This window comes from Podarcis tiliguerta, assembly GCF_965153285.1.
Source record: "Podarcis tiliguerta genome assembly, chromosome: 6".
Lineage (NCBI taxonomy): Eukaryota > Metazoa > Chordata > Lepidosauria > Squamata > Lacertidae > Podarcis > Podarcis tiliguerta.
In genome coordinates this window covers 71,333,643-71,356,832 of record NC_139539.1, presented here as the reverse complement: position 1 = coordinate 71,356,832, position 23,190 = coordinate 71,333,643, and the positions used below count along the sequence as shown (strand labels likewise).

The 23,190-nt window shown below is 44.2% G+C and overlaps 1 protein-coding gene across 5 annotated transcripts in view; it reads left to right on the top strand.

Annotated features, from left to right (window-relative positions):
• The first annotated feature begins 447 nt into the window (after positions 1-447).
• The window catches only part of EVI5 (ecotropic viral integration site 5), a 64,992-nt gene continuing 42,249 nt past the window's right edge, over positions 448-23,190 (top strand). For 3 of the 5 annotated variants that reach the window (XM_083444875.1, XM_083444874.1, XM_083444871.1), the window contains exons 1-4: positions 448-1,011; positions 13,517-13,734; positions 18,607-18,796; positions 19,122-19,346. In XM_083444875.1, coding sequence (XP_083301001.1) covers positions 13,586-13,734; positions 18,607-18,796; positions 19,122-19,346 — 564 coding nt within the window. In that variant the 5' untranslated portion in view covers positions 448-1,011; positions 13,517-13,585. Of the gene's footprint in view, positions 1,012-12,324; positions 12,656-13,516; positions 13,735-15,672; positions 15,925-18,606; positions 18,797-19,121; positions 19,347-23,190 lie in introns of those variants that run through there. The other 2 variants (XM_083444872.1, XM_083444873.1) reach the window with 2 other exon arrangements.

The window sequence follows — 23,190 nt, the reverse complement described above, 5'->3', positions numbered from 1 at the left end:
TATATTATGATTCTAATTAGGGTTGATTTTTGTAATTTATCATTAAAAAGCTCAAAAACTATTTTGTTGTTGAGATTTGGCAAAGAAAGCGGAATGTCCCTGTTTTCCAGTGGTAGTCCCGGATTTACAGAAGCCATTCTGATTTCTGATTTCATCCTGGAATGTCCCGCCTTTCCTTAGGACGCCCCTGTTTTCATTGAAGAAATGTTGGAGGGGATTGTAGGATGTCCCTGTTTTCATTGGAGAAATGTTGGAGGGCATGGAGTTATCTGACTCCCGAACCGTCTGAAGGCAATCCTGTATAGGGAAGTTTTTTTAATGTTTAATATTTTATTATGGGGGCCGTATACAAATTTGAGGAAGAAGCAAGAGGAGGAGGAGGAGGAAGGAAGGAGCAGAGGAAGAAGTATGGTTAGGAAGAACCCATGTGTTATGACAACACAGTTCCCATCATAGATCTTGTTTTCTCCTAAGGAGACAGTGCCCTTCCCCCCGCCGGGAGAAAGCAGAGAATCAAGTTAGCATTCAAGGCAGCCAAACCAGGCGCGAGAAAAGCTGCCCGGCTGCTGGATGCCGCGCAGCCCGCATTATTTCCTCGGTAGGGAAATCAGCCCCGCCGAGAGGCCGGCCTTCCTCCCAAGCCAACCCGCGGGGCGTTGCAGCCCGGCTGCCCGGCGACGTCCCTTTCCCCGCCGTTCGCCCTCTAGTCCAGCCTCGAGTCGCCTGCCCCGACGGCGGAGGGGGCGCGTGCGCCTGCGCGCGGGTCTCTCCCAGGGACGTGGCCCGCTTTCTCGAGGCTGGAGCTGCTGGAGAAAGGGTGGAGAGAGAAGGAGGGAGGGTAGGAAGGAAGGAAGGGGGAAAGAGAGGACGAAGAAAGGCGGGACGCCGTCCGGGCGGGGAGCACCGAGGCAGCAGCAGCAGCAGCAAGCAGCGGCGGCGGCGGCTCCGGGCCGGGCTGGCTGCCCAGGAAACTGATGTTCTCGCCTCCTCTCCCCGGCAAAGGCTTCCAAGGTGAGCGAGCGGCGCCCCTCCTGGCCCCCATCGCTCCTTTGCACCCCAGGGGGGAGGAGGAGACCCCATGGGAAGAGACCACCCACCCACCACCCCGGGGGAAAGGGTGCCTGGGTTGGGGAGCCCAGTGGCCTTGGAGAGGGCCAGGGCGCACGGAGCCCCCTCGCCGCGCTGCGCCCTGGAGACGCGAATGACAGGAAGGTGCGGATGCCTCTCTCTCTCTCTCTCTCTCTCTTTTTTTCTCTGTCTTCTCGGGCCTGTTGTGACCTTGCAAAGAGGGCTGCTCTGCATGCTCTCCCTTCCCCGCGTCTTGCAGGCGCTTGGCTGCAAAAGGAATCGCAACCCAGCAACATCGGAGAGCGCGCTGCTTGCGCCGATGCGGGATTTCGTCGGGGTTTCCTCCTCCTCCTCCTCCTTTCCACCCACCGGATTTCCTCTCTGCGGCGGGGGGAACGACCCCTGTGTTGTGTGTGTCTGTGGTTCGTCTTTGTGGCAACGTCCCTTTCTTGGCTCTCCCAGGCTGAGCACCAGCTCCAAGTGAAGGGACCTGATCCGGCTTTATCAGACAGGGCATAATCCCTCAGAGATGCGGCCGGGTTTTTCGTTGCAGATGATCAGCCATCAGCAAGAGTGCCCCTGAGTAGGGCAGAGCGCTTTCTGCTTAAGCACAGAAAGGTTGCACTCGCAGATGGCGTGACACAGAGCGTCAGCCTTCTAGCTCACTTGTTGAGGATTGATTTCAACCCATGGGATGCACCCAACCTAAGAACTGAGTGGCTCCAGTCAGTCCGCACTAGGTCCACGAGGGGCCTCTACAATCTCATCCCAACCACATATGGCAAAGAATATTTTTTCTTGTCCTGCATGTAATTCTCGGTCAGAGGTGGAGGTGTCTTAAATCAGATGCGCCCATTTTAGAGATCCGTTTATGGCAGCGGCAAGCTACATACATGCACACACGATGGCATGCATTTTAAGATCTCTGCATTCTCTCCTGCAAAACAGTTGGTTGAGATGGGGAGGAGGGAGGAGCCCCAAAGGAGCTCAGGCGTGGAGTTAGTTCCTTAGAGAAGCTTAAGTATGTCTGAGACACTGTTTTGGAAAAAATAAGCTCTAGGCCTCTGGTCCTTTTGACTTGGCTTAGTTGCACCACCCATTACGGAGACTGGTATGTTTTCCCTGTTTAAGGCTCGAAACCATTTTTCCTGAGCTGCTTTTTCCCTTCCCTTTGCCCAGCTATGGTATCCCATAACGGACACTCTGGGATAACAGCAAGGTTTTATTACTGATACTGCTCATTCTCATAAGAAGATTCCATTACCCTTGCAGTGGAAGAAGAGAGATTCTGTTGATATGTGTGGATCTTGCCTGGGGGAGTGAATTACCCAAGACATCTAGTTTGAGCCCAGTGGCTTTTACAAGGGGCAACATGTTGATTTCAGCTGGCTTGCAAGCACCTAACAGAATCAAACCGAAATACAAGTTTCTACATGAACCATGTTAACTGATGCTTATCTCTTGCTTAAATGGCAGTAGAATGAATTGAGGTGGTCCTTAAGAAGATGCTAGATATTTATTTAAAAGTGACTGATCCTCTTGCATCCCCGAGGCATTGGAAATATTGATCCGTCTGTTTAAACTTTCATGAGTCTCTGCTTGCTAGTTCAAAACAAGATTTTGTCCATTATAAATACTCATGTACCAAACATTCTTCTGCCGAGTTGCAATTTGGACAGACATTAACTTCAGATTGACTAATTCTAAACCAGAAGGCTTGCATAAGAGTGATGAGCTTGCATAAGGATATTGTCATTTTTCCACAGAATCATAACCCACTTCCTGTAAAAAAAAGTGTTTTTAAAAAATCCCTGTTAAGTCAGCTATTTGTATACTCGGCATGCTGAGGTTCAGTCCAGGATAGCTTTCCGGGAAGTTCAGTTTGCTTTTGGAAAGAGTTTATGTTTCCTCGAAAATCCACCTCAGAAGATACTGTGATGAAACTTTTGAGAGAATAAATGACGTTTAAAGCAGAGGTGCATACTCAGATCTGCGAGGGTTGCTCAGACCAATGATGGAGGCTTGGGTAAAGTGCATCATTCAGCATAGCCAAAAACTATGCACTTCTGAATCTAGGAACAGCGTGTATTCCCCTCCCTATTCCCACTCTTGATTTGCCTGTGGGGCTTAGCTGATCCGCAAAGATGTGGGAAAAGCTGCAGACAATGGGTGTTTGGAATTCCCCCATGGAGTAGCGAGTGGAGGAGGTCGAAATCTTATTTTGTGCAGGCGTCTTTGTAGGGAGGAGAAAGCTGACCTTGAGGGAAAAACAAAAGCTTGCTACAGTTGGAACAACGTTTGTTTCCTGAGTTAAAAAGAGAGAGGGCTATCCCCTTAGGATATCCAACTTAAATACTCTGGGAGATAGGCTGAAGGCCAAGCCACACATTACAGTTGGTTTATTATATCACTGGTCTCCTTTTGTCTGTACTAAATATAGTTGGATTGGGCAAAGAGGGGGTGGGGGGAGTGGAACTGATTTGATTCCGCAAGTGGTGCCAGGGAGGAGATGTTTAAAACTCTCCCTTGCACAATTTTCCCATTCTAAATTGCTTCTCTCACGCTTCTATCTGCTCCAAAGGGAAGTATATAAGTGCCTGTATCATGGCTGCATTCCCTCCCATTCCCTCCCTCCCCTTGCAAATTAGCAGACAGTATTTTTGGGGAAGGGTTATTTAAATTGAGGGAGGTAACCTTCCTCCTCCCGCTGCATTTTTTCACTGCTGCTTTACTGATCAAATCAGCGTCTTCTTTCCCTGCATGCAGATGTATTTAGTTAAAAACAAACAAACACCAGGAGATCAATCGAAGATTTCCCAGCATAGCATGCAATTTGTCCCTAAAGCAGCTCAGCACTTGTTACCTTCCTGCGGCAGGCTACTATAACCTAGTTTGAGATTAAGATTTACTTACATTTTGACACTATTTTTTCGTTTTTTTGATGGTTGCTGGGATTTTGAGCAAGGCCAGAGAAGCTCACATCAATGTTTGGGGGAGCGGCTGTCAGGTGCATATTGAAAAGTCAAGGGGGTTACTGTGTGTTTTTCCCTTGACCCCATTTCCTCACCATTGTTTGATGCTGAGGCCTGGTGTTTTGTGATTAGAGGGAAATTACATGGTTTTTCCAGCAGATGGTTGATAAGAAGGTTGATAATACAAGACAGGGCTTGTATTCAGGAGGTTCATGAAGACTAGAGGAAGACTAAGAATAGGCAACTGGTGCATGGTTTTCTAGGATTTTGTGTTTTTAATGTGGACAGTTGACTTTACCCCAACATAATTCCCTTTTCTTTATTTTACAAATAGGCGACACGCTTAAGATTCTCATTTGCCCTTCAGTTTTTTAAGCTCCTGCATACTGCTAACTGCATTTAAACAAAATCTCTTCAGGAAATAAAATCTGTAAGGTCTGTAAGGGCCAGGTGCTAGGGCTAGGGTTAAGCTGACACTAGTGGGTTGTGGGAAGAAATAACAGGGGTAGAATCTCACTCTTTTAACAGCTGCATTTTCCCCTCTGAAAGGAAGGGAAGGAGACCTGCCATTAGCAGTAAAGTATTGAGATAGCTTGAAAGTAAATGCAATTAAACCCAATTGGACCTCTTTCCAAATAAATGTGGTGAGGGCTGTGTGTATCTCTTAGGTCTGTCCCCTAAGGCTGCTTTCCACATTTTTTTCTTTTTTGTACCAGGGTAAAGGTAAAGGGACCCCTGACCATCAGGTCCAGTCGTGGCCAACTCTGGGGTTGCGGCGCTCATCTCGCTTTATTGGCCGAGGGAGCCGCCGTACAGCTTTCGGGTCATGTGGCCAGCATGACTAAGCCTCTTCTGGCGAACCAGAGCAGCGCACAGAAACACCGTTTACCTTCCCGCCGGAGCGGTACCTATATATCTACTTGCACTTTGACGTGCTTTCAAACTGCTAGGTTGGCAGGAGCAGGGACCGAGCAACAGGAGCTCACCCCGTCGCGGGGATTCGAACCGCCGACCTTCTGATCGGCAAGTCCTAGGCTCTGTGGTTTAACCCACAGCGCCACTCATGTCCCTTTGTACCAGTGTACAAAACGTTTAATATATACACCCATAAACTGTTGCATGCATGAGGTAAATGTGTATATATCCCATTGGGGCAGGACCGAGGAAACCCAAAAAGCAGTTGCTCCTTGTTGCTTGTTTAGCTGGGGGAACTGCAATCTGCTGATATATAATGGGCAGAGCGGCCCTAATTTTTACTGGCTGATCCCCATGTAAAACAACCTTGAAGCACACAGTTCTGTGGGTTTGGAGATTTATAGACGGTGATGAAAGGTAAGATCTACTTTAATGTAAGGTGAGCATAGGGTTAGCATAAGATTGGCATCTGTTACTCCTCTAAATTGTTTTTCCATTCTTGTGTCCTGATCCTAAACTTGCTTTGTAAATAGAATGGATGTTTCACGGGTACCGATAGAATTTTCATGGAAATATGATTAGCATCCTATCACACAAGCTGGGTTATAAACGATCAAAAACTGTCCTCTATTGAACTTTTAAGACTAGCAACATTTTTTAAAATATTGCCTGTCAGACAGCCCTTACTGTCAAAGTTCTTCCTGGTGTTTAATCGGAATCTCCTTTCCTTTAACTTGAAGCCCTTGATTTGATTCCCAGCCTCCAGAGCAGGAGAAAACAAGCTTGCTCCATCTTCCAGGTGACAGCCCTGTAGATGTTTGCAGATGGCTATCATATCTTCTCTCAGTCTTCTCTTTTCCAGCCTAAACACCCCAACTCCCTCAACTGTTCCACTTAAGGCTTGGTTTCCAGACCCTTGATCAGCTTGAGTGCTCTCCTCTGCGCACGTTCCAGCTTGTCAATATCTTTCTTAAATTGTGGCGCCCAGAACTAGACAGAGTACTCTAGGTGTGGTCCGACCAAGGCAGGATAGAACATTACTATGATTTCCCTTGATCTGGGCACTAGACTTCTGTTGATGCAGCCTAGAATAGCATTAGCTTTTTTTGCTCCAGCATCACACTGTTGATTTGTGTTAAGCTTGTGGTCCACTAAGACCCCTAGATCCTTTTCTCATGTGCTACTGGCAAGCCAGCTATCTCCCATCTTATATTTGTGCAGCTGGTTATTCCTGCCTGGGTGTGTAGTACCTTAACATTTGTCCCGATTGAAATTATATTGTTAGTTTGGGCCCAGTTCTCCTATCCCTTAAGGTCATATTGAATTCTGATTCTGTCTTCTGTGGCATTAGCTAGCCCTCCCAGTTTGGTGTGATCTGCAAATTTGATGAGCATCCCCTCAATTCCTTCGCCCAAGTCATTTATAAAGATGTTGAACAATAACGGGCCCAGGGCAGAACCACCCTCTTCTCACTTTGTTCCAGGATGATAAGAAAACCATTAGCGAGCACTCTTTGGATTCGGTCAGTCAACCAGCTACAAACCCACCTAACAGTTATCTTGTCCAGCCAACGTTTTACCAGCTTTTTCACAAGAATAACAAGGGAGACTTTGTTAGAAGCCCAGTGGCGTATCGTGGGTTGTCAGCACCCGGGGCAAGGCAAGTAATTTGCGCCCCCTAACCCGTGGATTTTAGCAGGGGGCAGAGAGCTGTGAGTGCCTGCGCGCCCCCCCCAGATGTTGCGCCCGGTGCGGCTGGCCCCCCCTGCATCCCCCACGCTACGCCATTGTAGAAGCCTTACTGAAATTGAGATCCACAACATTCCTCTGATCCACCAAGCTTGTAACTTATCAAAAAAGAGATTTGTCTGGCCTGGTTTAATAGTTTCATTCAGCAGGTGTACATCAAAGATAGGATTCCGTTGTAAATCTTATTTCAGTTCTTGTTGAGTATAAATTGTTTTCTGTTTGGCTGCTTTCCCATCTAACAAGAGCTATCTGATGGTTATAGTTGTTATAACCTTTTTTGCTCTGCCTGTTTGTTTTTATTGGTTGGATATTATCTTGCTTACCCTGATAGTGCAGGAAAAGGAAAGTTAAGTACATCTGTAGGTCATTGCAAATACAAGACTATGCCAATTCTTATCTAAAACAGTACCGTAATTTTGTGCCAATTCATGTTATTTTTAACAGAAGTTTTTTCTTAAGTGTTGGGTTTAATAGCTCTGTTCACCACAATCCACTTACGGAATAAATAATGTTCAAAGAGAATAAAGTAAAATATATTAATATATGATAATGATTGGTCATATTGAAGAGCTGAATGTGAGGAGTAATTTATATCTCCCATCTCGTTTTTTAAACAGGATATTCAGGACCTTGCATTCCTGTAACCTTTTAATAACATTTCTAGTTGGCATTTTTATTGCAATTTGAATATACTTATTCTTAATTGGAAAATTCATTCTTAATACATATTAGTATTCCCTGTCTTAGATTATCTCTTTAATCTTTCTGAAGGCTGGGATTAACAAAATTTCTGAATGATTTCTGTTTTATGGGGAAATGCTATAAAATTGTGAAGTCTTAAAAACATCATTTGGGGTTTTAGTCTTCTACTTCCTCTATAATTACTTCCCACAAAATAATACGCATTACCATCTTGCAAACACCTCATTTAGACATTGGCCCCCTGTTAGAATGACAACATAATTTATCGTAGCATAATATTTAAGATACTGGCTATCATTAAACAGCAGTAAAGTAACCATTAGTGTGTTTTATGGTACATGAAAGCATTAAGTAAGTGTAGATTAGTAATGCCCATGGCTTAGAACTTGGCGAATCCATTTTCCATTCGGCAGTGGACCATCAACTTCACAGATGGCTTATGATTTGGCTACTGTACTTCCATTTAGGAATAAAAAAATATTGCCACTGACCCACCAGAGAAGCATCATTAGCACTTAATGGGGGAAAGAAATAAGGTGCACAGGTCTAGCCTTATAAGAAGTGTTTGCTCAGATAATAAATTCCCTGTTGTGTGGCCTGAGGGCCATATTGCCTCCAGGGGAGTGGGGAGATTAATTTCCAAGGCTGCCATTTGTTGGGGTGACTGGTACATAACAGATATGGTGTGATACCATTTGGAACTGCACTGCTCAGTATGGGCTGGGTGTTGCTGGCAAGTATCAGGGTCCATCTTTCATCCCTGTTGTGTATTCCTATTTTCTATAGATTACAGTGGTATCCTGGGTTAAGTACTTAATTCATTCCGGAGGTCCGTTCTTAACCTGAAACTGTTCTTAACCTGAAGCACCACTTTAGCTAATGGGGCCTCCTGCTGCCACCACACCGCCGGAGCCCGATTTCTGTTCTTATCCTGAAGCAAAGTTCTTAACCTGAAACACTATTTCTGGGTTAGCGAAGTCTGTAACCTGAAGCAGATGTAACCTGAAGCTTATGTAACCCAAGGTACCACTGTATAGGAATTTCCTGGGTGCTTTGAGATCAATTGAAGGGCAAACACTTTAATATTTGTTGTTTCTTATTATCATTTTACTATTGTTTGCTTTACGCGCTGGGAAATCTAGGTGATCTCCCCCACCCCCCAAGGTGTGCTGTTCTTCCTTCGCATCTCGTCAATTCAGCTGTCCTCACTTAGGTTCAAATGCATTTACACTTGAGTTTGGATACAAAAGCAATGAATTTTGAGGTGCGGATTCCATTAACCTCATTAAGTCATGAAAAATCTGACACGCTTCGTATAAGTCAAGAAAACGGTATTGGAGAGCTAGTGATTTCCGGTACAGGTTAGCGAAAAGCAAGAGCCGTTGGCATCCGTCCATCCTGAGAGAAAATGGAGTGTGCCTCCAGGGTGAATTCGAACCATTGCATCGAAGAGCTCTTCCGCGGGGCACAAGCCTGGGCAGCGGATATGAAGGTCCTGGATTGCCCAGAAGACAAGGCCTGCGCCACCTTGTCCTCGCTGATGGGGTCCAAAGAAAAGCAGAGCAATGCGTTTGGCACCAGTTTGGCTGTAGCAGTTGCAGGAAGGAGGTGTAGAAGATGCCAGTCAACCGTCTTAGGGACTTTACTCCGGAATTGTGAGGGGTTTTCTCCTCAGCCTTTTCTTCTCCCGAAGATGTCCTGCAAGGCAGCAGAGGTTTAGCACCAGAGTTTTCCTTCTCTGAGATCAGCTGCTTTCCCAGGTTGATGAGCCCAACATGCACCTCACTTCCCTCTACAGCTTATACAGAAACCACTTTCTTGGCCACTGGACTCACTACTTGTCTCATCTGCTCAACCTGCCAGAGCCTGTCTCCACGTTCAGGGGAAGTCCCTAACTCACCAAGGGTTTGAGACCCTTGTTTAGCCAGCCAGTCAGAGTCATTCCAGCTGTTTAGGGCTAACTACCCCAGAAGGAGCACAGTGTGTACTTACACTCTTACTACTACCCTGAGTGGGACGCGGGTGGCGCTGTGGGTTAAACCACAGAGCCTAGGACTTGCCGATCAGAAGGTCGGCGGTTCGAATCCCCATGACGGGGTGAGCTCCCGTTGCTCGGTCCCTGCTCCTCCCAACCTAGCAGTTTGAAAGCATATCAAAGTGCAAGTAGATAAGTAGGTATCACTCCAGCGGGAAGGTAAACGGCGTCTCCGTGCACTGCTCTGGTTCTCCAGAAGCGGCTTAGTCCTGCTGGCCACATGAGCTGGAAGCTGTATGCCGGCTCCCTCAGCCAATAAAGCAAGATGAGCGCCACAACCCCAGAGTTGGCCACGACTGGACCTAATGGTCAGGGGTCCCTTTACCTTTACTACCCTGAGTAGACCTGTTGAATCAATAGACTCTAGTTCATAATTAATTCATTGAGTTCATAGACTGCAATGCAGGAATCTGAACATTTTTTACTCCAATGCATAATGTACATTTCCTTTAAAGCTATCCTTTAAACATTGTATTCTGTAACATGTACTAACAGGAGTAAAAAATCAAGTTTACATATATGTACAAATACACAGAGAGAGTATTCGGTACTGTACATGTATTAAGTAGATTAAATCAATAGGGGTATGTCGGTGAGGAAAACTAAATATCTGTCACCAAGGGCAACCTCTTTTCAGCTGACTCCAAAACCTGGAGTGAGCAAATCTGGGCAGAAAAGTGCTTGAGGCAACAGAAGGGGAAAGGAAAACTTTCCTTCCCCATGTGCCCTTTTAGTTGTAAAAAATAATAATAATCCCTCTGTTTAATGTGGGTTCAGAGAAGACATGTGAATAAATAACAAGGCTGCCTCAACTTGTTTGATTTGGCCCTTAAATGAGTGTGTACGTGAAATCTCCAAAGAGCATTTTCAGTCGGTTGCTGTGTGAAACCTGGATATACTTGTGCCCGGCACTTGTATGAGACAAACTGGAAAGGTCAAGCCTACCTTGACATGTCCCTTTCTTGCTTTTGCCAAACATGGCGATACTGTTACCTGAGAAACAAAAATGCTAACCTGTGCTGGCATTTACAGGCACATAGTGACCGTGTTTTGCAGTTCTGCGGAAATATTTCAAATTAAAGCGTCAACAAGTCATGCAAATTAGAAAACCCCTGGGCTCAGACCAAACAACATTTTCAAGTTCTCTGGAAACTTGCTTTGTGGGGGAATAAATACCTATCATTGCTTTAAAAGAAGAGGGAACGTTGCTGTTCTTTGAGGCTTTGTGGGTTTTTTAACATGTTAAAATTATGCATATTTACTTCTTCAGTTTTTACTTCTCCTTTCAAGTTCAGTCAGTGGCTATTAAAAAAACAACAACCTGGTGTTTTTGGGTTCCACTAATGTAGAAGAACTTTCTCGGAGTGAAAGTTTTTCTCTTTTCTTGGCACAGAGCAATTTCTGCCTTGCTCTTGGTTGCTTCTATTGTGCCAAAGAAAACAAATGTCTTGGCTTGCGAAGTATCACCAACAAGAAGAAACCTCTTGCATGTAAATACGGCTGGCAAATGAGATAGTCGGTTCCAGGTTGGAATTGTTCTCTGTATTCAAATTTATGGAGGTGAATCAGAGACAAACATTGGCACCAGAGGCCTGTAGGAACAAACAGGAGCAGGATGAGTACAGCTTACCCTGTAGCAAAGCAAAACAAAAAATCCAGCATCCTTGATAAGGGGAGCTCTGTTGACTCGGGTCAGCGGTTTATACAGTGGTACCTCAGGTTACATACGCTTCAGGTTACAGACTCCGCTAACCCAGAAATAGTGTTTCAGGTTAAGAACTTTGCTTCAGGATGAGAACAGAAACTGTGCTCTGGCGGCGCGGCAGCAGCAGGAGGCCCCAGTAGCTAAAGTGGTGCTTCAGGTTAAGAACAGTTTCAGGTTAAGAACGGACCTCCGGAACGAATTAAGTACTTAACCTGAGGTACCACTGTATAGTCTAGCAGCCTATTCTCACAGTGACCAACCAGATGCCTACAACAGTGGTTCCTAATTGGTGGTCTGCAGACCCCAGGGTGTCCACGTGACCCACCCAGGGGTTCTGTGGCACATGCCCTTCAACTGTCTGGGCCATCCTGTTGGGGCGGGCAAATCATCATCATCATCATCATCATCATCATAATATATTATTTATACCCTGCTTATTTGGCTGGGCTTCGCCAGCCACTGTGAGTGGCTTCCGACAAAATATAAAAATACAGCAATGCATCAAATATTAAAAGCTTCCCTAAACAGATGTCTTCTAAAAGTCTGGTAGTTGTTGTTGTCTTTGACATCTGGTGGGAGGGTGTTCCACAGGGCGGGTGCCACTACCGAGAAGGCCCTCTGCCCGGTTCCCTGTAACTTGGCTTTTCGCAGTGAGGGAACCGCCAGAAGGCCCTTGGCGCTGGACCTTAGTGTCCAGGTAGAACGATGGGGGAGGAGACACCCCTTCAGATATACCGGACAGAGGCCATTTAGGGCTTTAAAGATCAGCACCAACACTTTGAATTGTGCTTGGAAACGTTCTCGAGTGAGAGCTTGGCGCCCAAAAACGTGTGAGATCACAGCAAAAGCGCAGGTCACGTGACTTGCATGAGAGTGCGGCTTGGTTTTGTGCTGGGACATGTCGGAGGGTATGGTGACACTGTTCACGTAACAAAAACTACCTCAGAGAGATCAATATTTTCAGAAGTAGACAGTGCGCATTGGTACTGAGGCAGCCCCGGTTGTTTAAATTTTGCGCCCCTAATGATTTTCAACCCGGGGCAACCGGGTAGTATGGAACACAGTATTCCAAGTGTGGTCATATCATAGATTTGTATAATGGCATTGTGACATTGGCAGGTTTTTTCCAGTCCCTTTCCTAATGATCCCTAACATGGAATTTGCTTTTTCATAGCTGCCACACACTGGATCAACAACTCCATTGATCTTTCCACTGTATCTAAGGATCTAAGGTCTCGCTTCTGGTCAGTCACTGAAGTACAGACCCCACTAGTTTATATGTGAAGCTGGCAAAAAAAAAAAGACCCAGTGTGAATCACTTTATATTGAATTCTGCTTGCCATTTTAGTGACCATTTTAGTAATTTAGCTTTTCTGGAGCTCCCTGAAATCCAATTTTGTTTTAACCAAGAATGATTTCATGCTTAATCCTGAAGCAAACCTGGGTTTCTCACTGCACGTCATCTCAGCAATGCTGAGAAAAAATTATCACCCATCTGCTACTGTAAAAGGTATTTAACATACATTTAAATCTCTTAATTATCACCTGCTGTAATTTTCTGCCTTCCATTTCCCACCTTGATTCTTTTTTCTTCATATACCTGCCAGCTAAGATTTCACTTCATGCATCTAAAGAAGTAGGTTTGAGTCCACAGAAGCTCATGCCATTAAAAAATGTTAGTCTTTCAGGTGCTACAAAACTCCTTTGTTTTTACTGTAAATGTGAAATAGCACTGGTCATGGGTATAGCCAAGGGAGGCTGGAGTGGGGGCAGCTGCTCCCCTTAGATCCGCAAATATTATTGAAAAGCATTGAAAGTAATCACTTATCTGAGGTTCTGCCCACCCCCAGCAGAAGCCTGCCCTCTGCAATGTCCTATTTATGAGGTATTTTTACCCATGATTTCCCCAAAAAAGCTCAACAACTTAGATTTCATTTTTTTAAAAAAAAAAGCTCAAAAATCCATTGCACTGGTTCTCTTCTTTGTTAATACACAAACTACTGGTAAGATATCTGTGAGCAGGCCAGCTAGTAAAATTTGGCTGTGGGACTAGGCATTTTTGCAGAAGTCTTATTAGCAAGGCTGATGTACCTGCAAGCTTTAGATGTCGCTTTTTCAGAACTTGCAAATGCTCACTTTTCTACCAGTTCTTTCGTCTCATTAAATAAAAGCACCAGTGATCATTAATAGATACCTGAGATGATTCTATGTGGTTGAACAAATTACAGTTGCATGGAAAGGGAAGGAGAAAAAACAAAGATGGGGTGTGTGTGGAACCACTGGAGGGATCCAGCTAAACACCTATGGCTATGTGCTTGCCATTCCTGACCAAGGAGCTGTTAAATGCCTCCTTGTATGCTTTCCTCCTCAGGTGGCGACAGACAAGGTTACAGGGAAGCTGAGTTCTACTCTCTCATGGGTGAAGAACACTGTCAGTCAAATGGCCAGCCAGGTGGCAAGTCCATCTGCTTCATTACACACGGCATCCTCCTCTACCACGCTCTCGACTCCAGCGTTGTCTCCTTTGTCCCCTGCGGAATTGAGTCCCGATGACTTAGAGCTATTGGCCAAATTAGAAGAGCAAAACAGGTGAGTGGCAGCTTAGCTTTCCTGGCGGTGCTCAGGTTCGGAAATCGGTTCCAGTGGCGGGGCATGTTTTCCAGCTTATTTGTCTGGCCGTTGGTCGCGAGCCGTATAATTACCTGGCAAGGCGATAAGCTCAGCTTGGAAGGTATCCAGTAGCCTGCGGCGTAGCCATTCTGTCATATTCGTCTGCTGCCAGGTGAGTGAGTCTGGACAACCTGTGGCATGTCGAATTGTGCAGGTGGGTGGCTTGGTTTTAAAACAACAACAGCAGCAGCACGTTCCTGTGCTTTCTTGGAAAGCTAAGCTAGTGTGTTCAGAGATGTGGAACATATAATTGCCTTTAAATCTCCCAAGTTTCCATCTGGTTTTTCGGAAGAACGCTGGGAATTCTTTCTTAATCAAGACTTACATACCTTGCATTCCGGTTCAGTTTCATATTCCTCCCCAACCAGACGGACCATAGCTTTTGTCACAATAAAGGGTTGTGGCACTACAGCCTTACCTGAATATACGTAAGACTGCAGTACAATTGTGTTGTTGTTGTTTTTAATGCCTTCTCGATAGGCTTGAATGCAAAAAAGATCACATTACGGTCCTAAAAGTACAATAGTTATAAATACAATTGACTTGAGCAATGTCTCTTCATCAAGGTCCCTGTGCTTTGGCATTTTGTGTTCTTACTTGGCCTTGTCCACACGGCAAGCCAAACCATGGCTTAATTTGTGATTGTGCCTCCGCCCACCCCCACCCCCAGCTGCTACGTGCAGCACAAATAGTTCCCCCTGTTTTGTGAACCCAGATCATAGTTCACTTGCTTGTTGCAAACCAACTGTGAGTGCTAAACAAAAAAAATAAGCCAAGAACAAACTTTGGCTTGTCTTTCTAGTTTTCCATGTGTAGTTTGTTTGAAACAGATAAAGCAAACCACAATCTGGGGCCATGCAACAAGACCAGGTAGACTATGGTTGGTTTGCGACTCGTGCGTCATCCACGGGGGCTGGCAGGAGGAACATTCACAATTCAAAGCAAGCTGTGTATGTAGTTGTGGCTGATTGCTATAAACAGTGCAACTACAGGAGTGTTACAGGTGCCCATTGTATACCAGCTGTCCCTTATCACCACTGTCAAAACTATCCCTTCTGTGTCATTGCCCAAGTATTTTAAATTTTAAATTACTATTTTTCTTGATGGAATACGGTCTTGCTGTGCTAAAGCTGTATGTTGGTGCCCTCTAGTTTGGTGGTTTTTTGTTTTGTTTTGTTTAAGAAGCTGGTGTTTCATGTTTCGTGTATTGATTTGTGACCTTTTGATGGCCGCTTTTAACAATTTTTGTTTGTTTCTTAATTTGGTTGTGAGTCTCTGAGAGACTGTGTTAGGCAAATAAGATGAATATATTTTCTTCTAAATCCTCTCTCCCTGTAGCACTCAGCTAGAACAGTAGTTATCTGTCCTCCTAAAAACAAGTCATGAATGCCAGCAAGGATATATCCATGTGCCTATCTTTCTAATTTTATACACTTCAGTAGGTTTTGTTGTTGTTGTGTCCTCTTTTTCTTTTAGAGTGCCTTTTGTGTCATTTCATCTTATCACAGATCTCTCCTAGTCCTTCCATTCTCTGTTTCACTTTTGCTCTCTTTCTCTGTTTGGGTAACACTTATATTCTTCGGAAAACGGAAGTAACTATTTTCAGGTGCTTGTCTGTGTGTGTTCTTAAAATGGGAAATTCCTTTAGATTTACTGTAATCCTAAGAGATCAAAGCGGAATACCAGTGTTTAGAAAGCCTTATTGAAAACGTGCTTAGAAACCTGAGGAATTGCCTGCTTTCACTCACGAAACGTATGAACCTAACAGTTCTTCAGAGCTCTGCAGGATTCAGATTACACATTCCGTCACTGTGGAAAACAAACTTTGACCTGAGCATGTGCATGAGCATTTGACAAAAACCGGAAGTGTGAAAAAAAGGAAGTAGGGAACCTTTCTCTGGACAAGTACTCGGTTTCTTTATTTTTTTAAGTCACACGGGGTTAAGTTCCCCTCCAATATAAATTGGGATGGTTCATTCTTAACCAATCACGAATCTGTTTGGGGAACGTAAATCATTGATGGAAATGAAGTGGTTTCTTTTCTACTGACTGCTTACGTTATCATAAACTGCAGATTCTGAATTAAAAAGGAGCCATGGACTTATCAAGGTAAGGATTACAACAGAGAATTAGGATAAATACTTCAAAATACAAACCTTTGCCCCAGTCCGGGTTGCAAAATTATGACTTGTTATGGTGAAGTATTTGTTTCATTCTTCAAGAGTAGACAACCGCGCTTTCTATGCTTATCTGGAGTTTGGACTTGTTTACTGCACTGCTTGTAAGGGAAAGGTTTTCTTTGTGTTTTGCAAATGTAAGGAACGTAGCAGTTTTGCCTTGTAGGCCAAGTCGGGTAAGAAATTATTAAATTTCATGAGCCATGTCTTAACATTCGAAAAGTAGTCCATCACTTGCACACTGATGGTAAGAGTTCCAGTTCCAAATCTTGTATTTGGGCCTTATGCTTCCTTTTCTCCCTGCTTTCCCGTCCTGTGCCCTACCCTAATATTTAGTTACGGATAATCCTCATGTCTTGCCTGTTCAGGTAAATAATTGCTGTTTTAACTGAGTTCAAGGTTGATTTAAACATAAACAGTGACAGAAAAGCTATTGTTACAGCTGATTCATAAGCTTATGATAATCTTAAATGCTAAAAAAGCTAAGGAAGTAGAAATGGAGCAGCGCCTGCTGTAAGTCCCCCTTCCCGCCTCCAGAACATTAATTCTATATTCCCAGGATTAATGTTAAGCCATAAAGTGGTCTAGTTCTATCATAGGTGGCTCATTCCCTCGACAGTTTATGAGAATTTGTCGTTCTCTTTGTTAACTGGCAATTTTCATTAAGCTAACAACTGGAAATAGGGATGCGGGTGGCGCTGTGGGTTAAACCACAGAGCCTAGGGCTTGCTGATCAGAAGGTTGGCGGTTTGAATCCCCGCGACGGGGTGAGCTCCCATTGCTCGATCCTGCTCCTGCCAACCTAGCAGTTCGAAAGCACAACAAAGTGCAAGTAGATTAATAGGTACCGCTCTGAGGGGAAGGTAAACGGTGTTTCTGTGCGCTGCTCTGGTTTGCCAGAAGCGGCTTAATCCTGCTGGCCACATTACCCAGAAGCTGTAAATCGGCTCCCTCGGCCAATAAAGCGAGATGAGCGCCACAACCCCAGAGTCAGTCACAACTGGACCTAATGGTCAGGGGTCCCTTTAGCTTTACCTTAACAACTGGAAATATAGAAGCATTTGGGTATTTGCTTTTCAGCATAACAAGTGTTGCACATGCTTGTTTAAAGTATTTCTATAAAGTTGATGAGCAAACAACTATTCCTTTAAGGCAGCCTTTGCCAACTTGGTGTTCTCCAGATGTTTTTGGACTACAACTCCCATTAGCTCTAGGCAGCATGAGTGGCCGGGGGTGATGGGAATTGTAGTCCAAAACATCTGGAGAGCACCGGCTTGGCAAAGGCTGCCTGAAAGGAAAAGTGCAGAGTAAGTTTATTAAACTCAACTCATTTGCTCAATATATTTAGTAAGGAGGTGGTAAATGGAGCAGGGAAATTGGGTGCATGGGGGTGGGAAGCTTACAATTCTAACTTGGGCATTTTGGCAGAGCAAACCGCAAATGAGAAAATAGTTTGGGATTTGTTTCTGTCATTGATAAATCAAATGTCCCAAAGTAGAACCATAACACATCCAAGTGAACGGCAAAATTGTAAGCAATATATAACTGCTGATAGGGCTTCTGACTATAAGAGGAGAGGAAAGTGAACTTTCCCCCAGTTATTGGCAGATGATAATGATGATGATAGCATCAGTTCAGTCCAATCAACGGGACTTACTCATTTCTTAAATGAGGCTTAGTCACTACTTAGTATGTTCATGGTTTCAACCTCACTTATTTTACTAATAAGTTGGGCTTAATACTTAGCTAGGGACGTGGGTGGCGCTGTGGGTTAAACCACAGAGGCTAGGACTTGCTGATCAGAAGGTTGGCGGTTTGAATCCCCGCCACGGGGTGAGCTCCTGTTTGTTGGTCCCTGCTCCTGCCAACCTAGCAGTTCGAAAGCACGTCAAAGTGCAAGTAGATAAATAGGTACCGCTCCAGCGGGAAGGTAAACGGCGTTTCTGTGCACTGCTCTGGTTCGCCAGAAGCGGCTTAGTCATGCTGGCCACATGACCAGGAAGCTGTACGCCGGCTCCCTCAGCCAATAAAGCGAAATGAGTGCCGCAACCCCAGAGTCGCCCGCGACTGGACCTAACGGTCAGGGGTCCCTTTACCTTTAATACTTAGCTACAACTTGTTCACACATCAAGAATGGAATTGCCGGCAAACACATTTCCCCTAAATGTGTGTATTCTATTACTGCAAATATAGAATGGGGAAACATGGACAGATCAGGAGCAGGGGATATACTTGAGCTTTTCAATACCTTCCGATTCTTCCTGGCAAATGCCCCCTTTCCATTTTTGGAGTCTGGCTGTGACACCCATCCACACCCACCTGTGTGTTCCATTTCTCCCCTTAATAATTCTACCTTTTGATTTGTGAGCTTCATTAAATACACTCTTACGGGGGGGGGGGACCATTTCAAAGAACAAGATTCTGATTCCAGCGCTAAAATATTTAAACTTGGTTTGTTTGTTACTTTGCTTAGTCTCAAAGGGTAATCAAGGAGGTCGTGCAAACAAGCGTGCTTAAGTTTAGTTCATGGCAGAGCTGTCAATTTCAAATGCAAAATCTGGCCTGTTCTTTTCAATACGTCCAGAAGATTCAAAGCGTTTTGTGTTTACCGCAGATTGTTGGAGACCGACAGCAAATCGCTGCGCTCCGTCGATGGGTCAAGAAGAAACAGCGGATCCTCACTTGTTTCTAGTTCATCAGCTTCTAGCAACCTCAGCCACCTCGAGGAAGATTCCTGGATCCTTTGGGGAAGAATTGTGAACGATTGGGAAGATGTGCGGAAAAAGAAAGAGAAGCAAATTAAGGTTTGTTGATTGGCAGTGATCAAAATCATTAGTCGTTGGCAGTATCTGTATTTAGAAATATAACTCTCTAAAATCTGGTGGTTCAGAATGTAATGCCTCGCATCGTAGACTGTGATAGACAGTAAAACGTAATTGTGTTCAGTTACATGTTCAATATTATCCTTTTTGCCTTTTTTTGGTCTTTCTGCTATCACATCCTTCTTAAAAAATGAGAACATGTGCGCATGAATATGAAGATTTTGGTAAACTGCATGCTTTGAGATTATTGCAAGTAGAGCAGTTAATAAATAAACGCTCATCAATTTATTTATTTTTTACGCTCTAGGAACTTGTTCGAAAAGGGATACCGCATCATTTCCGAGCAATAGTTTGGCAGCTTTTATGCACAGCTCAAAATATGCCAATTAAGGATCAATATTCGGAACTCTTGAAAATGACTTCACCTTCTGAAAAGCTTATAAGAAGGGACATTGCTAGGACATACCCCGAGCACGACTTTTTTAAAGAAAAAGACAGCCTTGGGCAGGAGGTTTTATTTAATGTAATGAAGGTAAGTCAGCAGCTCATATCTCTTAATGGAAAAGTAATTGTTTTAAGCAAATATTTGCTTTAAAACTGCCATTTTATTTATATTTTGCTTTAAAACTGCCATTTTATTTATATTTTGCTTTAAAACTGCCATTTTATTTATGTTTTGTTGAAATGTAAGTCCGTTGTGTTTTATCATATTTTAATGGTTTTTAAAACGTAAATCATAAATCTTAGACTCTTTCATTGATTAAGCAGTATATAAATATGACATGTTCACTCTGGCACTAAACTTAAGCCGTGACACCCAAGCTATGTCTCTATATGCTGAGCATATTGTTGCACGGCACTCCAGTCTCCAAGCTGTGCATGATTCCAGGGGTTCCAAGCCTTGGATTCAAACAGAAATCAAACATTGCCCTGTTTTTCTCTCCCCCAGCATTGGCGTTTTTCTAACTACAGTGGTTGTTGTTGTTTAGTTGTTTAGTCGTGTCCGACTCTTCGTGCCCCATGGACCAGAGCACACCAGGCACTTCTGTCTTCCACTGCCTCCCACAGTTTGGTCAAACTCATGCTGTCCAACCTTCTTGTCCTCTGTTGTCCCCTTCTCCTTGTGCCCTCCATCTTTCCCAACATCAGGGTCTTTTCCAGGGAGTCCTCTCTTCTCATGAGGTGGCCAAAGTACTGGAGTCTCAGCTTCACGATCTGTCCTTCCAGTGAGCACTCAGGGCTGATTTCCTTAAGAATGGATAGGTTTGATCTTCTTGCAGTCCATGGGACTCTGAAGAGTCTCCTCCCGCACCATAATTCAAAAGCATAAATTCTTCAGCGATCAGCCTTCTTTATGGAACTACAGTTCTTAACCTGAAGCACCACTTTAGTTAATGGGGCCTCCCGCCGCCGCCGCACGATTTCTATTCTCATCCTGAAGCAAAGTTCTTAACCCGAGGTCATATTTCTGGGTTAGCGGAGTCTGTAACCTGAAGCATATGTAACCTGAGGTACCACTGTACCACCTAGCCATTTCCCATCTCACACAGATCCACTTCCTTCATTCCCCTGAACAGCCCATCACCCAGACAGATCACTAAAACAATCTTTTACTTAATAACAATTTAAACAATTTATTTAACTAAAACAATAACATTATAGCATATGTATCCATGTTTGCTAACTGATGTGGTTAAACTTTTTTTAAAAAAACAAAACCCAAAAACCTTAGACTGAGTTTTAGCACACATGAAAAACTCAAATCCTTATTTCCTGATGAATAGCCTTTGGACTATAATGTGACTTAAATAGAAAACTATCTTTAGATTTTTCCTCCAAAAGCAATTTAAATCCAATTTTTAATTTTGTTTTTTTAAAAAAAAAACCATTAATTTTTAGCCACCCTCGTCCCTTGGCATAACCTAGCGTAAGACTCACTTTTTTTACGCTCGTGTACATACATGCACATGAATTTATATTTATGAGTATTCATCGGCTGTATGTGTACCCCAAATTAGAAGGCAAAATGGAGTAGTTGGCAGAAGGTTTTTGCATTTCTGAGTCAGATCCCATCATTAACAAGGTGTCTCATGACAGATGAGGACTCCCCAGTCTGCTACTGGGTATCTCTGTGGTTTGGCTCTACGGAAAAATTCGCCACCCTAAGCAATGAAAACAAGTTGACTGGTAAAAGTCCCAGATCTTTGAAGGGAGAAAGGGAGATCTTTTTGATGGCTAAGACTAGCTTTCAGTCACAGTGAATTATTTTCCTATGGTGTACCAATCATAGTGATTTAAAGGTAAAGGGTAAAGGGACCCCTGAGCATTAGGTCCAGTCGTGACCGACTCTGGGGTTGCGGCGCTCATCTTGCTTTACTGGCTGAGGGAGCCGGCGTACAGCTTCCGGGTCATGTGGCCAGCATGATTAAGCCGCTTCTGGCGAACCAGAGCAGCACATGGAAACGCTATTTACTTTCCTGCCAGAGTGGTACCTATTTATGTACTTGCACAGCATGCTTTCAAACTGTGAGTTCGGCAGGAGCAGGTCCTGAGCAACGGGAGCTCACCCCGTCGCGGGGATTCAAACTGCCAACCTTCTGATCCACAGAGCCCTAGGCTCTGTGGTTTAACCCACAGCGCCACCCGCGTCCCTCATAGTAATTTAGGGGAGGGCTTTTGGTGCAGGGCACTGTTAAAAGTTTTTTGTTTTAAAACAAAGGAAACGTCCATAACTTTTTGCTTCTCAAGCAGCGTAGCATATAAGCCAGTATATCGTAGATCTCGACTGTCCCATTTTCTTCCATCTGTATTTTTCATCTTTCAAAGACACGAACTGCTGCTAGATTGGCTCATGTGAGTAAGACTTCCATGAGAGAAATACTGGAATGTAGCACGTGGACTGACCTTTGGGAAATTACTTGGGCTCATCAATTGCAATTAGACTTTCTGACAGCGAAGGGAAGAATTACCCTGTTGTTGCAAGTCAGGCACATCTGTTGTAGACATTAAGCCAGCCAAGAGAATGAGCTCATGTTGAACTGTCAATTGACTTTTTCATGCGAATGCACTCGAAACATTTCCTGCTGATTGCTGTTTCCTTTTGATTGGAAGTGTGGTGCAGCTCGTTATTTGTGCATTGCGCAGCACATCAGAGGTGGTATACGTAATCAACACGCTTTCCTTTTTTAATGCCCTGGAATATAAAACATGCAAATATACAGCTGGAAGGGTGGGGATAACCAGGAGACGGACACTCATATCTCTCAAATCAAAAACCTTAGAAAGGAAGATCTCAGCTCTGTTTTGGACATGTATCTAACAGCTATAGTGGGAGTTCTTGTACAGCATGGAGGGAAGCCTTCTTGATTTCAAGGATAAGTTCAGCCTTCTGCCCCACTTTCAACCAGTAGCACACATGCAAATGTTGACCGCCTACCAGTTAGGATTGCTGGTTTTTCACTTAGCAGGTTTGCAGGTAGCAGATAGGGTAAAATTGCAAACATTTTTTGACTCTACACTCCTTCCCACAATCTGCACACAGCCCCTTCTGTGCTTGTGTCCTTATACCAGCCCTACTAGTACAAAGGTTGAGAAAAGAGCCCATCCGGCAAATTTCCAGGTACATCTGTTGCTCACCGTTCTTTTTTTTCCTTTTCCATTCCTCGTATTCCATTCCTGTTGCTGCCTCCAGTCTTCCTTCCTGAAGCCCTCTGCTTCCTTCACTTCCCCACACTTTCTATGAGTGGTCATTTGACCTTTGGGTACTGTACTTTTCCTCCGACGTACAGATCTGCTTCCATTATAGCACCGCCACGTAATTGATTGCCTCTTCCTCTTGCCATGTGTTTGTGGCATCCTAGCATCTCAGCCTGTAGCCAGGATCCTTGCAGGCTAGCATGCATACAACCTCTGGGTTTCAGTAGAATGTGAACTTAATTCAGTATTAGCAGAACCTCTGTGCACTTCTTGTTTCTTGTGTTAAAGAATAATAAGGATAATATTGACGGTGATGTGCCCAAGAAACCTGAAGTCTACAACCTGCATGAATTAAAGGGTGCCAAAATGACTTCTCGTCTTCCCCTGAATTGGCTCTGGAGGGTCTCTCTTTGGAGCAGATTTTAAGATGCTCATGGCGGGCTCGGGGGGGAGGAGATGAAGGGGAAGTTCCTTTGCATGTCTGGGCAGCCATTCTTGTGCATGAACACTATTGCATACGATCCTGTACACATTGATCAAATTCGAACCATTTCTTTTGGCTACTTCTGCATTTACTGCTTAAGACAGGGGCAATGATGCAGGGGCAGAAATGGAAAACCTTATCCAGCGACTTCTCTGAGTTTTGAAATGTTAGCAGGCAAGTCCCCACATGCTTCTGC